Source organism: Haliotis cracherodii, unplaced genomic scaffold, assembly GCF_022045235.1.
Source record: "Haliotis cracherodii isolate W230 unplaced genomic scaffold, xgHalCrac1.p SCAF_8, whole genome shotgun sequence".
In the NCBI taxonomy this organism is placed as follows: Eukaryota; Metazoa; Mollusca; class Gastropoda; order Lepetellida; family Haliotidae; genus Haliotis; species Haliotis cracherodii.
This window is the reverse complement of record NW_027266341.1, coordinates 46,367,855-46,381,545: the sequence shown is the minus strand read 5'-3', so window position 1 is coordinate 46,381,545 and position 13,691 is coordinate 46,367,855. Positions and strand designations below refer to the sequence as shown.

At 37.2% G+C, this 13,691-nt stretch overlaps 1 protein-coding gene across 1 annotated transcript in view; it reads right to left on the bottom strand.

The window, feature by feature from the left end:
* The window catches only part of LOC139449671 (uncharacterized), a 28,471-nt gene extending 24,160 nt beyond the window's left edge, over positions 1-4,311 (bottom strand). The window contains exon 1 of the mRNA XM_071231157.1: positions 4,213-4,311. Coding sequence (XP_071087258.1) covers positions 4,213-4,292 — 80 coding nt within the window. The 5' untranslated portion in view covers positions 4,293-4,311. The remainder of the gene's footprint in view (positions 1-4,212) is intronic.
* Positions 4,312-13,691: the final 9,380 nt, after the last annotated feature.

The following is a 13,691-nucleotide window of genomic DNA, read 5'->3' as shown; positions in this document are numbered from 1 at the left end:
GGGAAAGCCAGAATCTAGCAAAGTAATGGGCTTAGATTCATAGACTCTGTACAGTTTCTGTTATCTTCCCTGGACAATTTAGCTAATGCTAACAATCCCGATGACTTTGCAATAACAAATCAATATACCGATCGGTTAACTAGTCATTTGTTGTTGAGAAAAGGTGTATATGATTACGAATATATGGATGATTGGTCTAGATTCGACGAAACTAAATTACCACCTCTTGAATAATTCTATAGTAACTTAACAGAATCTAAAAAAAAAGATGCCAATTATGAACACTCTCTGACGGTGTGGGATAAATTAGGTTGTAAGAATTTAGCCGATTATCATGATCTGTACTTAAAAACAGATGTTCTGTTACTTGCCGATGTATTCGAGATATTTAGAAATACATGTTTAAAACAATACGGCTTGGACCCGGCATGGTACTATTCCAGTCCCGGACTATCGTAGGACACATTGTTGAAGAAGACCAGTGTAGAACTAAAATTACTCACCGATTACGATATGCACTTGTTTATTGAGAAAGGATTAAGAGGTGGAATATCGATGGCGGCTAAAAGGTATTCTAAGGCTAATAATATATTAGTGGAAGGATATGATCTGAGTAAACCCGATACGCATATATTATATATCGACGCCAATAATTTGTACGGATGGGCTATGAGTCAACCTTTACCCACGGGTGGTTTTGAGTGGGTTGATGATATTGAAGTGAGTGATATCCCCTCAGATTCCGATAAATGGGTACATACTAGGAGTTGACTTAAAGTTACATAAAGATCATAACAGTTATCCGCTAGCTCCCGAAGGATTAATGGTGAATAAAGATGAGATGTCGGAATATCAACACTCCTTGAAGGGTAATACTAGGTTAGGTAACGTAGAAAAACTCATACCAAATTTAATGGATAAAACAAAATATATGGTTCACAACAGAAATCTCCAGTTATATCAATCATCAGGTATGAAACTAAAGAAAATACACAGAGTTCTAAAGTTTGATCAAAGCCCTTGGATGGAGCTCTATATAAGGCTGAACACAGATTTAAGAAAGATAGCTACCAGCGATTTCGAAAAGAAGCTATATATGCTCATGAATAACTCGGTATTTGGTAAAACTATGGAGAATCTAAGGAAGCGTGTTGATGTTAAATTGGTCAGATCTAATGAGGAAGAAAGACTCAGGACTTATAGCCAGTCCGGCTTTTAACATAAGCAAGATATTTGATAACGACTTAGCCGCGTTGCATATGCAGAAAAGTAATATAGAATTCAACAGACCGGTGTACGTTGGTATGAGTATTCTTGACTTATCAAAACACTCAATGTATGACTTTTATAACAACGAACCTAAGAAGCAATACGGCGATAGATGCGAGGTGTTATATACCGACACAGATTCTTTGTTGATGGAAATACAAACCGAGGATGTGTATAAAGATATGGCAGAAAAAATAGATATGTACGACACCAGGGATAACTCAAAAGATAATCCACTGCACAGTGTAGTAAATAAAAATGTGTTAAGTAAGATGAAGGATGAATGTGCGGGTACCCCTATAGCGGAGTATGTCGGATCAAGACCTAAGATGTATTCTATAAAGAAGTCCGATAATTGAGAGATAAGAAAAGCTAAGGGTGTTAAGAAGTATGTGAGGAAAAAGCGTATCAAACACGAACAGTATAAAGAAGCATTATTCAATGGTAGATCATTCAAACACGAGATGAACTCTTTCAGAAGTTACAATCACAGGATATATGGATTAAGAATGAACAAGACATCATTATCCCCCTTAGATACAAAGAGGTGGATTGATAAGGATGGTGTAACTACCTATGCTTATGGTTATGGCGGTAATACTGTATCGTTGGGAACTATGAGCAACTCTTCTCGTACAAATTCCCTGCCGGGTCCATCTTTAAGATAATAAAGAATAGGCTCTCCTTCTTTCATAACCAATCGACTAATGTTATATGTCTTAAGAGACCAAATCGGATCGGTTGCATGACGTTGGTCTCCTTCGAGATCACCGGGCTGGTACAAATATCTTACGCTTACTCTATCCTGAAATTTTTGTTCTTTGCCTCTCCACGGTGCTGAAGATTCGGAAGTCACAGATTTCTTTTTAATTGCATCGGATGGTTTCTTCCCGATTAATCTCGTTACTTCATTATTCAGCGCTGATATAACAGCTGATAATCGTGTCACCCATTCGGTTGATCTCAATCGTTCCGATTTCATTTCGATCCCATACTGATAGCCAAACAAACGTTCCGCTAATGTCCGCATAAATCTTTCGACGATAGCTTGACTACGGTGGGCCTCTTTTTCACCACGGCTGATTTTGACATCGTGATTTGTTAACAGTTTAGTTCCTGATCCCATAAACTCGCAACCAGGATCTACTTGAAATAACTTAGGTCATTTTAGTGGTCCGCGTTTATATATGTGGCTTAGTGCATTAGCTACTTCTGTTGAATCTTTCGAGGTTAATGGCTCAGGCCCTTTGTATCGACTAGCCACATCCACTACGGTTAAAGCGTATTTATACGTTTTGCGTCTTACCTTATCATGGGGAAGAAACAAGAGGTCAGCCTGATGAACTTCATTCGTTGTAAAAATATCAAACTTCTTCCTCGGTATATAACGCGGTGCCGGTAAATATATTTGCCACAGTGGCTAATTTTTTTATTGCTCCTATACCTTTCCAATATCCGCATGGGCTATTCATTCATTATTAATTAATATTGATGTTTGTTTTAATACGACTTATGACGATCGTTGAATAGCATCAGCATTTTTGCATAAATAATTCCCCCTGTAGTGGTGGTATAGGTATATAAATCTGGCTCCAGTGGCGTTGCGGCAGAACCCCCATTACCTATACTACTTAACAAAACGATCATTATTTCTACACAAATCTATTAATTTATCACCATGGTTGTATATTTTTCCAGTATCTGATGAATATCTTCTACAGTCTAGACCACGTGATGACGAGGCTGCAGCTGGTAAATCAAATTCATCTGGTATATCTTCAGTAGTACGGATGTTGTAAGGGTTGTGCCTGGCCTTTTTCTGTAGTCTGCTATGGGTAGGAGTGAGAGTTGAGGGAGGATCTCTAGATCTACTAGTGGAGACGGGAAAGTCCCGGCTGGTCTCTACCAGGTGAGGAGTCTAGATAGATTCTCTTTCCATCGCCGTGTAGCCCTGATAAATGCTGTTTCATGTCCCTTGCTTTTAGCTTGTAAAATCTGTGCCCAAAGCTATTTTCTCTGTTGATGAATTTCATATGAAAATGTATACCCACAGGAGAGCCGTTCAGTTTATATCATTGGCTTTTCACTACATCTCTGTCTTTCTTTGATGAAAACATAACTAGAAGAGGTCTAACTTCGGGCTAGTCACTTCTCTTCTTTCTTTATCTCATTTTTTCACAATGTACATCATTCTCTATCTCTAGATTGCTCTAAATAAGCTGTTTCACTTTTAAATCCGAATTCCCATCCTCTGATTCACACAAACCAGTGAAAAGCAGATTACTTTCCATGCTACAGCTTTGTAAGTCAAGCAGTTCTGATCACTTACTTCATGGAGTCCACCAGATAAAAAGTCTATTTCCTCATAACAGTCATCGCGTGTAGGCACCAGTATGTCTATAGTGTAAGTGTTTTCTTCTCCTGCTGACTTAAAATTATGTATCTTGTGTGAAGATTTATTCAGAGCAGTTTTAATATGTGTAACTCTTTGTACAGTATGCTGAACAGTATGATAGTCGTGCTGTTGTTGTTGATACTATCAATCATCGATAACAAGTGAAATTCACTTTTCCTTCACTAATCAGTTGCAAATACACTCAGCCGAGTCTTCAGGAGATGATCAGTATATCTATAGTTGGTACTGGTACTAGGCCATGTATCTCTATTTTCTAAGCGAGCATTTTCGACACGGCTTCACTCGATCCGCCACCATGCAGTGTATTCTCCTATCTTGTATACTATAATAACTAACATATGGCTAAATAAGATGCCTTTGCTCATCAGAATACAATAATGACTGAATATAAGAAGTACATTGCAAATTAAAAAAAACATCAGTATATATCTAATAATCATATATCATTTGAAATGGTGGTTCAGATGCAGGTACAACATATGCCAAAAATAAATGGTTTTAGGGATAAAAAAGAAGTGTGTACTTACCCATCTTCTACCAACCCTATGCTAAGCTCCCACACGGCACATGTACAGAGCCAGAACATTATAAGGCATTGTACAGACATCACACCTCTTTTCTGCTGACGTTCACTGAATGATAACAAGAACATGTTAGTGCATTCATATCCTCTTGCATATGGCAGTAAACAAATACATACTGCCTCCTCACACAACCACGAAACTGTTTATTGAACAGAAGGAATCCAGTGGTGAAACTTGAAATATTGTCAAAACTTGAGCGCCGCCGCGTTTTACCTTTTCAAACCACTAGGTGTTTGAATATCTGAAGGATATGATATGAAAGTTATCTCTCTCAGGACCTGGGAATATTTTGAGGCATTGGATGTTCATTTTAGAGTCTAGGGCATGGAAATGTTCGTGCTCAGATAAATAACAAAAACGTTAAAAGAAAGTACTTGTTGGGGTGGGGGGCATGTGATATTTCAGCTTCAGTAATACAATATCGGTCCTATGGTTCTCTGAGGAGATGTTAACAGACGCCGCCGCCGGATGCTGGACACGAAGGTCATGATTGTCAGTAATTTAAAAATGTGCTGTAAAGGTGCAAGTACAGCCTTTCTGGAATATCGTCTGCCAAAAATTAACTTCTTCTAGTTTTCAAAAGTTACTTACTGCCCTTCTTCCCACTCTTTTCAAACCGTTCAAACAGTGTAACACTCCCGCCAGTAGGTTTTCATTGTCACTTCAGCGTTATTATATGACACTGCAAACACGAAAACGTCGTTTTTTCCCGTATATGGTCATTGGACGGAAAAACGACGTTATTTGGACGTTTTCAAACCATCGTTTTTCCGTCCAAATAACGTCGTTATTTGACATCGGAATTTACTGGGAGAGAACGATACCGTTAAGCTCCTCCCTTTCTTGATTGACATTGTCAATCAAGCAACAGCGTCTACCGGTATTTCTACCTTCTCTGATTTCATTGGTCAGTCCTCGCGTGTTAAATTACAGGCCCGCGTTTGACGCTGCACTCGAAGCGCTTAGCGGAAGTACTGAAATCAATCGTTCTGCGAATGCGGATTACTAAATCACTTGCCCAAATTATCCGTTCTGTGCATGCGCGATTTCGCATATTGTTTCCTTGATTTAATGTCACCACTATTTGACAATGATTCATAAATTCAGTCTCGTGAAGGTTCGGAATCGTAACAAGTAACTCCATTTAAATTGAAGAGGAGCCCCAGTGATATGGGAGATTCCGAGATGAAACTATTCTATGGGTATCTAGGCTGCCACCCAAACCGATCTAAACGGGACCCGAAAGCTTATTGTATGTTATATAGTCTATGGAAAAGAATGATTTTAACAACAAGTTTTTATGGATGTGAATTACTACCTCCTCTGCATGGTAAAGATCTTGAATTAGCTGAAAGCACCCAGCGTTACATTGCAAGGATTGTACAAGGTTTTGACAAACATTTCCCCACCGATGCCACTATTGCTAATCTAGGACTTTGGAGCATGGTTGGCTATATATATAAATGTAGACTACAGCTGCTGGGGCGTCTCTGCAATAACTCATGTGTCTCAATTTGTAAAACTGTTTTCTGTGCATCAACTTCACTCTATTTCTTTCATAACAATGATTTACACAGTTTGTGTGGAGTGTTGCTTTCAACAGCCAAGAAATATAACCTACTTCATCATGTATTTCACTACGTTCGAACAGGGGAATTCCCCGCAAAGACTAAGTGGAGAAAGATTGTGTTAAATGAAATATCTACCCACGAGGAAGAAGTATGGAAATATAAACTATCATGTAGAGCTGACCTATCTCGATATTCTAAAATTCACACAACACTTACTCCTCATGTGTTATACAGCATTGTAATGTTATATCCAGAATTGAGAGAAGAAATACAGTATGTAATAAGGATTGGTTCCAGAAGCAAATATCAAAAGAATGTACAAAATGTAATACTTTTGCTCATGATTTTTATCACCATGTCATCTTAAACTGAATGTCTACTTTCAGAGAGAGATTTATTCTTTTCAACTCTAATTGATAATCTTGATGTTGAAATGTATGTTAAAATAGAGATGATGGAAGACCACGATATGTTAGCATTCTTTCTTGGTGCAGACAACAATGACATTGATGAAAAAACGTGGCATTTCACAATTATTGAATTTTCAAAATATTTATATCAAATTAAACATATTCTAAACAACTTGTGGTAACCTTACCAATATTTCTCACTGTTTATAGCCTGTAAATATGCGGGACATTGAAATGTATATATATATGTGTATATATGTTTGATTATTGTGCTATTTGATTATTTAATTACATAATCTTGATGTTTTGAGAATCTTCGGATTTATCTGGAGGAAATAAAGACATTCATTCATTCATTCATTCATTCATATGGAAGTGGACAAGAATTATACATTGTATTCCGGCCGATTGTGTTCTTGCATTTACTTATAAGTCAGGAAAAATTACTTAAAAGGGGAGCTGTTGAATTAAATTATTTTAATTATTAAATGTTGCCTATACACTAATCTGGACGTACTACTCATTGATTTGTGTCATCCTATATATATATATATGAGAGGATGACTTTAGAACGGTAACATACTATATATATATATATATATATATATATATATATATATATATATATATATATATATATATATATATATATATATATAAGTCATCCTCTCATATAACATTATGTTGTTCATAGTATCAAAGTTTAATCAACAATATCAAGAGCAGCGATTTAAACCACTGAAACACCCAAACACAAGGCTGTTATCAAGCGCTAGTGCAGACGTGATACATCGTAAAAACTGTATCGTGATCTCTTCAGAAGTACAATATCGCTAATACAGATATAACGTTTCTGAATGTTAATACTAAAGACAAACACTCATTATTTTTGCAGTGACGATATAACACTTACATGTATACACGTTTATTGGTAACTTTCATCAGTTTTGCTCTTCATTTTAATAACTTTGTTTTCACATATACATGTTGCAATACCCGACAAGCATGTCATACATAATTATGGGGCAGTTTTCAATTTTGTCCTGACTTATTCTGGTGTTAATGAGCGAAGTTTATTGGCTTGGGTGTTATATCCCGTTTTTCTGGTAATCGTATTATTACTTTATTTCTATCTAATGACACCCTGTTCTCTGGATCATGGCTCCGTGACTATCCATAACAATTAAGATGAACATTCAGTTCAAGTAAATGAATGAGTTTGTTTTGACGCCACAATCAGTCAAAAACCAATGCTGCTAGGTTTGATTTCACACTTCTACCAGGTCGAACATCGTGAGTCCGCATTTTCTACCTTAAGAGAATCATAGTTCATATGCTATACCATCTGCGAATACCGTCCCACTCAAGATGACCTTACTTGTTGCTAAATCTATCATCTATCCCCCCACTCTCAGGTACCAGGTAGAACATTGTGTACACCCTAACCCCATTGAAGTCTCCACTGTGGGTATTCCTGGTGACGAAAAGGCCCCATGTACCTAGGAATCTCATTAATACATTCATGCGCGGCATTCTCTACCTCAAGAAGATCATATAGTTAACATGCTAATCCAACTCGAACTACCATCCCGCTCAAGATGAATGTTTTATGTAAATTCCAACAGGCCGACATTTACACACGCACGCACGCACGCACGCACGCACGCACGCGCACACACGCACACATTTTGATTTACCAATCCCTGAATTGAGAAGACGTGCGTTACGAAACTCTTCCAAGTCATCATCAATATCCGTAAATGCCTGTGATATTATTACCCATCCAAAGCCGAATATACATTTATTGTGCTTTCTTGACAACAAATGTTATAATTGGAATAACACTTTCTGAGTAAAGTACAGATTCTCGTACTGTTTTGGGTTGAGTCCCGTCCGGGGTTTGAACCCACTCTGTGAGTGAGGCACCCAATCGCCAGCACACAAAGTCAGCGATCTAACCCAGCCACCGAACCAAAAATGTTAGTCCAGATGACATACTTTGTGTACTCCTCTGACAAGTGAAAAATGGCACGGCTTCTATGGCCGAAAGCTTTGAAAGCCACAATGCCATTAAGAAGTGGTCAACAGTAACACATATTATATTTGGATAACACTTTCTCAGTAAACTACATATTCTCGTTCTTTTAAGGGTTGAGATAATAGACGTTGATGGTTGATTATCGATGGACAAATTAAAGCCAAAACTTAACTTATGAATGATTTGTAATGGGAAATCGACAATGGGCAAACGGGAGGCGGGGTAATCAGCCCCAGTTATCTGTTGACTTCCCTTGTTGCGTTTCCTTCTTTGCTATCGTTTTACTTTTGTTGTTCTTACAGGTACATATATATGTTCTCTGCCTCATAGCATTTAATAATATTCACCTGATGAAGGAGTAAGTATATACTCCGAAACGCTGTGTTCCTCCGTTGAAATCCATAAATATTTTTCCTTATGTGTATCAGTTCTTAATGCCCTTCAAAGCTTCAAATCTAGCTTTGTTTTTAAATGAGGTGATATTTGCGTAGAATATAATATGGTCATGCCTATATACATTTGGGTCTTTGTCTACATGAACATTTAGACATAAAATTTTGAGCTAAGGACCTTGCTAATTCTGCAGGAATGCAGTACACGCCATAGCAAGCTGTGATCTTTATTCATACTTTAGATATTCGTAATGGAGATCTGTAAGTGAAGTTTATCGTAATCTTCCGCAACTCTCACCTCCTGACCAGTTGACCTTCTTAGTGCATTCTGATGCCATTGTAAAATTCCAGGCTGCCCCTCTTTCTGTGATGTTTTGACGGATGAAATCTATTGCGTTATAATAATCTCTGTTTGCTGATATTTAATATGTACATGTTGTAAAATATTTACGATATTTTAAACGTGTAATTCGATGCATATGCAATGTAATGTGAACATAAGAGCGGATGCACGAAGGCGGTTGTAGTCATAGTTATAGTGCGATGGATGTAGGGGAATGGTAGGAGGGTGTATGTGTGTAAGCACGAATACCGACACATCACGGCGGATATAGTTACAGTTCGATGGATGTTGGGGAATGGTGGGAGGATGGATTATGTAGAATAGAATATAATAGAATTTTTATTGTACTGAACACCCTCATAGGGCAGGGTACAGACTATCTACGTATGAACATGTATATAATCATAGATATGACAGGTATATGTATATGATGTACATCATGTATAGAGGCATTATTTCATTTACATCATATAAACATTTATGTATATTAGGTTATTGCTGGCAGCGTACACTTAATTGAATTGAATATAATAGAATTTTCTTATGGCCTCAGCTTGAACATGTGGTATATAGTCCGGGCAACAAGACTTGACCATTCTTTTGGTGGATTCATAAAGTGATTTTTAAGAGGTTGGTTTTATCGGTCTGGGAAGGGTCGCCTATTTCTACCAGTGCCATCAGATTTCTCCTAAGGTCTGTATGTATGAAAGCATGCGCATGGATCCATGATGGCTGACGTAGACATAATGGTGGGGAAAGAAGAATGTGATGTGTGTGTGCGTGCGTGCGTGCATGCGTGCATGCGTTTTGATACGAGGGTTGGCGAACATGTTGTGAGATGAATGTGTGAGTAAGTTAAGTGGTTGAGGATGTGGCAGGTATGAGTATTGATACATGCAGACTTTGGGTTGGGCAAAGACGTATATAGAATATTCGTCCGTGGGTTGGGGGACTGGGTGTGCCTGTACTGAGGTCTCACTCACTTATAGTGTTTTCTTTCACTCAAATACTGTTTCACTCATTTGAAACTGTAAACTGTAGTGACTCAAAGGTCGGGCATTCTACATATCTACCAGAACTACGTAGCCATTTTTAGGCTGTACAATTCTTCTTCTTCCTCACACACACACACACACACACACACACACACACACACACACACACACACACACACACACACACACTCACACACTCTCACACACTCTCACACACATATATACACACACATATATACACACACATATATACACACACATATATACACACACACATTAATTGGTTTTAGTAAATGTAGCCTCGAGAGTCAGTATGAAACTAGAAACAACTGCCTTTGTTCTGTAAACCTCACCAAGTTTCAGCTTTCGCCTCTTCCTTTGTGGAGTAAGGTTTCATATTCGTAAACCGATCTCTCTTATCTGTCTGTACCATCAACTTAACTGCCCTCACCCCCTGCAGTTTTCCCGTCCCATATTGCCAAGCAGGTGACCCACAAGGAGGAATACCGCCCTCCCTCAGTCCAGTTATACTGTGCCTAGCACAATATGTTAGGAATATGTAAGTGCTATATGAACAGCAAATATAATTAAGTTTTATTTCAACAAAAAAGGAAAAAATCGGATCCCACTTATTTTGTGGATACCATAACAATAAACCAAACCAATAGATCGTTTGAGCCAGCATGAATATAAAAAAATAATTAGCAAGTCGATAGTCATAATTCCCTCCGTTGGTCCCACGTGAAATGTTCTTCATGAATAGAATAGATGGCTGATAGACGTTCGACCGAATAATATCATTTGCTAACTTCAACTGTTCATCTAATTTCCATTAATGTATGTTACACAGTTAATATGTTCATGGGCGTCTTCACTGAATGTATAGTGTGGAGGACTACTTCACTTGAGGATAAGTAACATAAATAATGATGATAATTATGATAGTATTGCTATTATTATTCCTTCAGATTATTAAAAAAAAGTTATTATGTTTTCATAATAAACAGAGAGAAAGGGGTATGGAGATTGTGAGATTATTCTTAGCATCGGAAATGTTAACATAATTCTTAAAGATATTAGGTTTTGTTTGCTTGTTGTTTAATGCCGCACTCAGCAGCGTAAGGATATTACAACATACATACATTTAGGTTAAGTTGTATTTTGAAATTTTTATCATTTTGCAAATGTTACAGAGACCTTATAAGGGATATAATAATGTATAGTCGCTATTCTTAAAAGTAAGAATATGTTAGATTTATCAACCAGAAATATTGCACACCAAAGGATAATCATATTTCATGACACTATTCTACGTCGAAGTCATGGATATTCGTGTATGTTATTGCTACATGACTGATTATGACACGGATACGTCATGATAAAGCAATGAGAAATTGACATTTGATGATATAAGATAGCTACGCGATAAATCGCAAAGAACAAAGAAGGAAGCGATATTTATTTCACGATAAAACATTGTTCTATCATGACGTCATTTATGGAGATTCGAACATGCACTCGCATGTACAGATAATCGACGAGAAAATTGTGAGAATATGCGGGAAAGACCAAACTCAAATCCTAAAATGGATTTATCTAGCATAGCCGCTGTCGGATTCTATTCAAGGAGTCATCATTATTTAAGTACGGGTAAATATTTTTAAGCGTGTATTTTTTCCTAATTTAACACCCTCAAAGAGGCTGTAAGTAATGTTGATATCTCATATAGAAATAAACGAGTCGTGGTCGTTGTTTATCGTACAATAAACAACTCTCACTCGTCGTTTGTTTCTTAATTACCTGACCATATACACTAACATTATATCTTTTCATGTTTATCAGTCAACAAAAGCGACATTAGCATTTCCATTATCATGAGAAACCCTTGCCAAAAGTAGCGCCAACTGCACGATTACGACAACATCAGGAGCATGTTTCATGATTCATCATAATAAATGATGACACTTGGTGCTCGCAAAAACGCGAGCTCATTCCGATCCACTAGTGGCACCCGCCACAAACACATGCAAAGGCAAGCCAATTGTTCACCCGAAAAGGCAGATAATTGCATCAGACATCATTTTGGTCATTGATACGTCAAACCTGGAAATGCGGTCTACACGTCCAACGCAAAGCCCAAGCCAGGACCCTAATCCTTTAAACCCGGCCAAAGTTCTGTTAATTACATACATTTCCCCCTAACCTTAGGTAATCTATACTAGTTCTGAAGTAAATCGTATTTACACCGTATGAATCGTCTTATGTTATTTATTGCCGATAAACAGAATATGCACACTTTCTGAAAGTACTGTGTGATAAGTCACGCACCAAACATATACTCTCGATATACATGTTGCTCTTACTTAAAAAAGACTATTGGGTTAACAAGATACGTATATTAAAGTGCCATGCTTTCCTGATGTGCTATCATTCTAATTTGAAATAATGACATAAATAGTTACCCCTCATCTTTCAATATTTTTCAAGGTTGGGTTAATCACAAACACATTTGAAAATATACAACAGCTAGACTTACTTATCTTTATACTTAAAGGCATCAGGTTTGTCTGTCATACAGACCCCGAAACAAATATGTCCAACACAGCCCAATATTTGGCAAAATGAAGAAAGTCTCTTGGCTCCTTGTTATTATATTTTATAACTATTGTTTAACAACTGTTTTTTTCTGTAAAATATGTTCATTTCAGAAATTAGATGTTATTCTAGCATCAGGTTTGTGGTACGTCCACTGCATCAGCATTACATTAAAACGATATTTACATATATAAATACATACAGAGGAAATGCTTAGCATTTATCTTTTAAGGAAGAGTGCAGGACGACTTGCTTTATACATATATATGTGGACATATATGTATGGACATTTGGATGATAGATATACCTCCTTAAAGATAGTGTTCGTAGATGACTGTAGAAAATGGAATAATTATTTGAGTAATCGGGTTAATACCACGTTTAGCAATATTCAGCCATATTGCGATATTGGTTTCCAACATACAAGACGGACCATGAAATTATGACTTGAATTTGGACCTTGCTTTCTAGTGTGATGTAACACCCCAGAATCTCCGGTAGAAAAAGAGCTTAAAGCACGAATAAAAATGACGAGATGATACTGATGTATACATCTGGACATATATTTGCGTTGTATTACTACGTTAATTCATCAGTATATATGTATTTTGCATAAAAGGATATTGTAGGAACGACGCTGACATGCGCATATAACCTATCCACCAGTGCTGTAATATTTAATTCATTTCTTTTGACACATATCGACACGAGAAACTATATCTAAATTTAAAAGGAGCCCAAGTGGGATGGAAATTTCAGCCTGAACCTGTTGAACATCTAGGCTTGTTTCATTTTGGGCTTTAGCATTGCCGTGTAAGGCCTGGCCGGAAGGGAACACCTGTTTGCACCCATCAGATACCAATCACAACTTCTCTCTCCTAACAAAAACAAAATACGAAAAATGTCGGCAGTGTATCCTTCTAATTTTCTATTTAGATACATGTTTTAACTTTAAAGTAATTATATGGATCTCATGTATTATTGGTATCTGTGATGTTGGTACCGTTTTATCGCCATTGTGTAGCTTTTGTGGAGTTAGTGTGAATATCAAATACATGTCTTGAAATATGGACTTGTG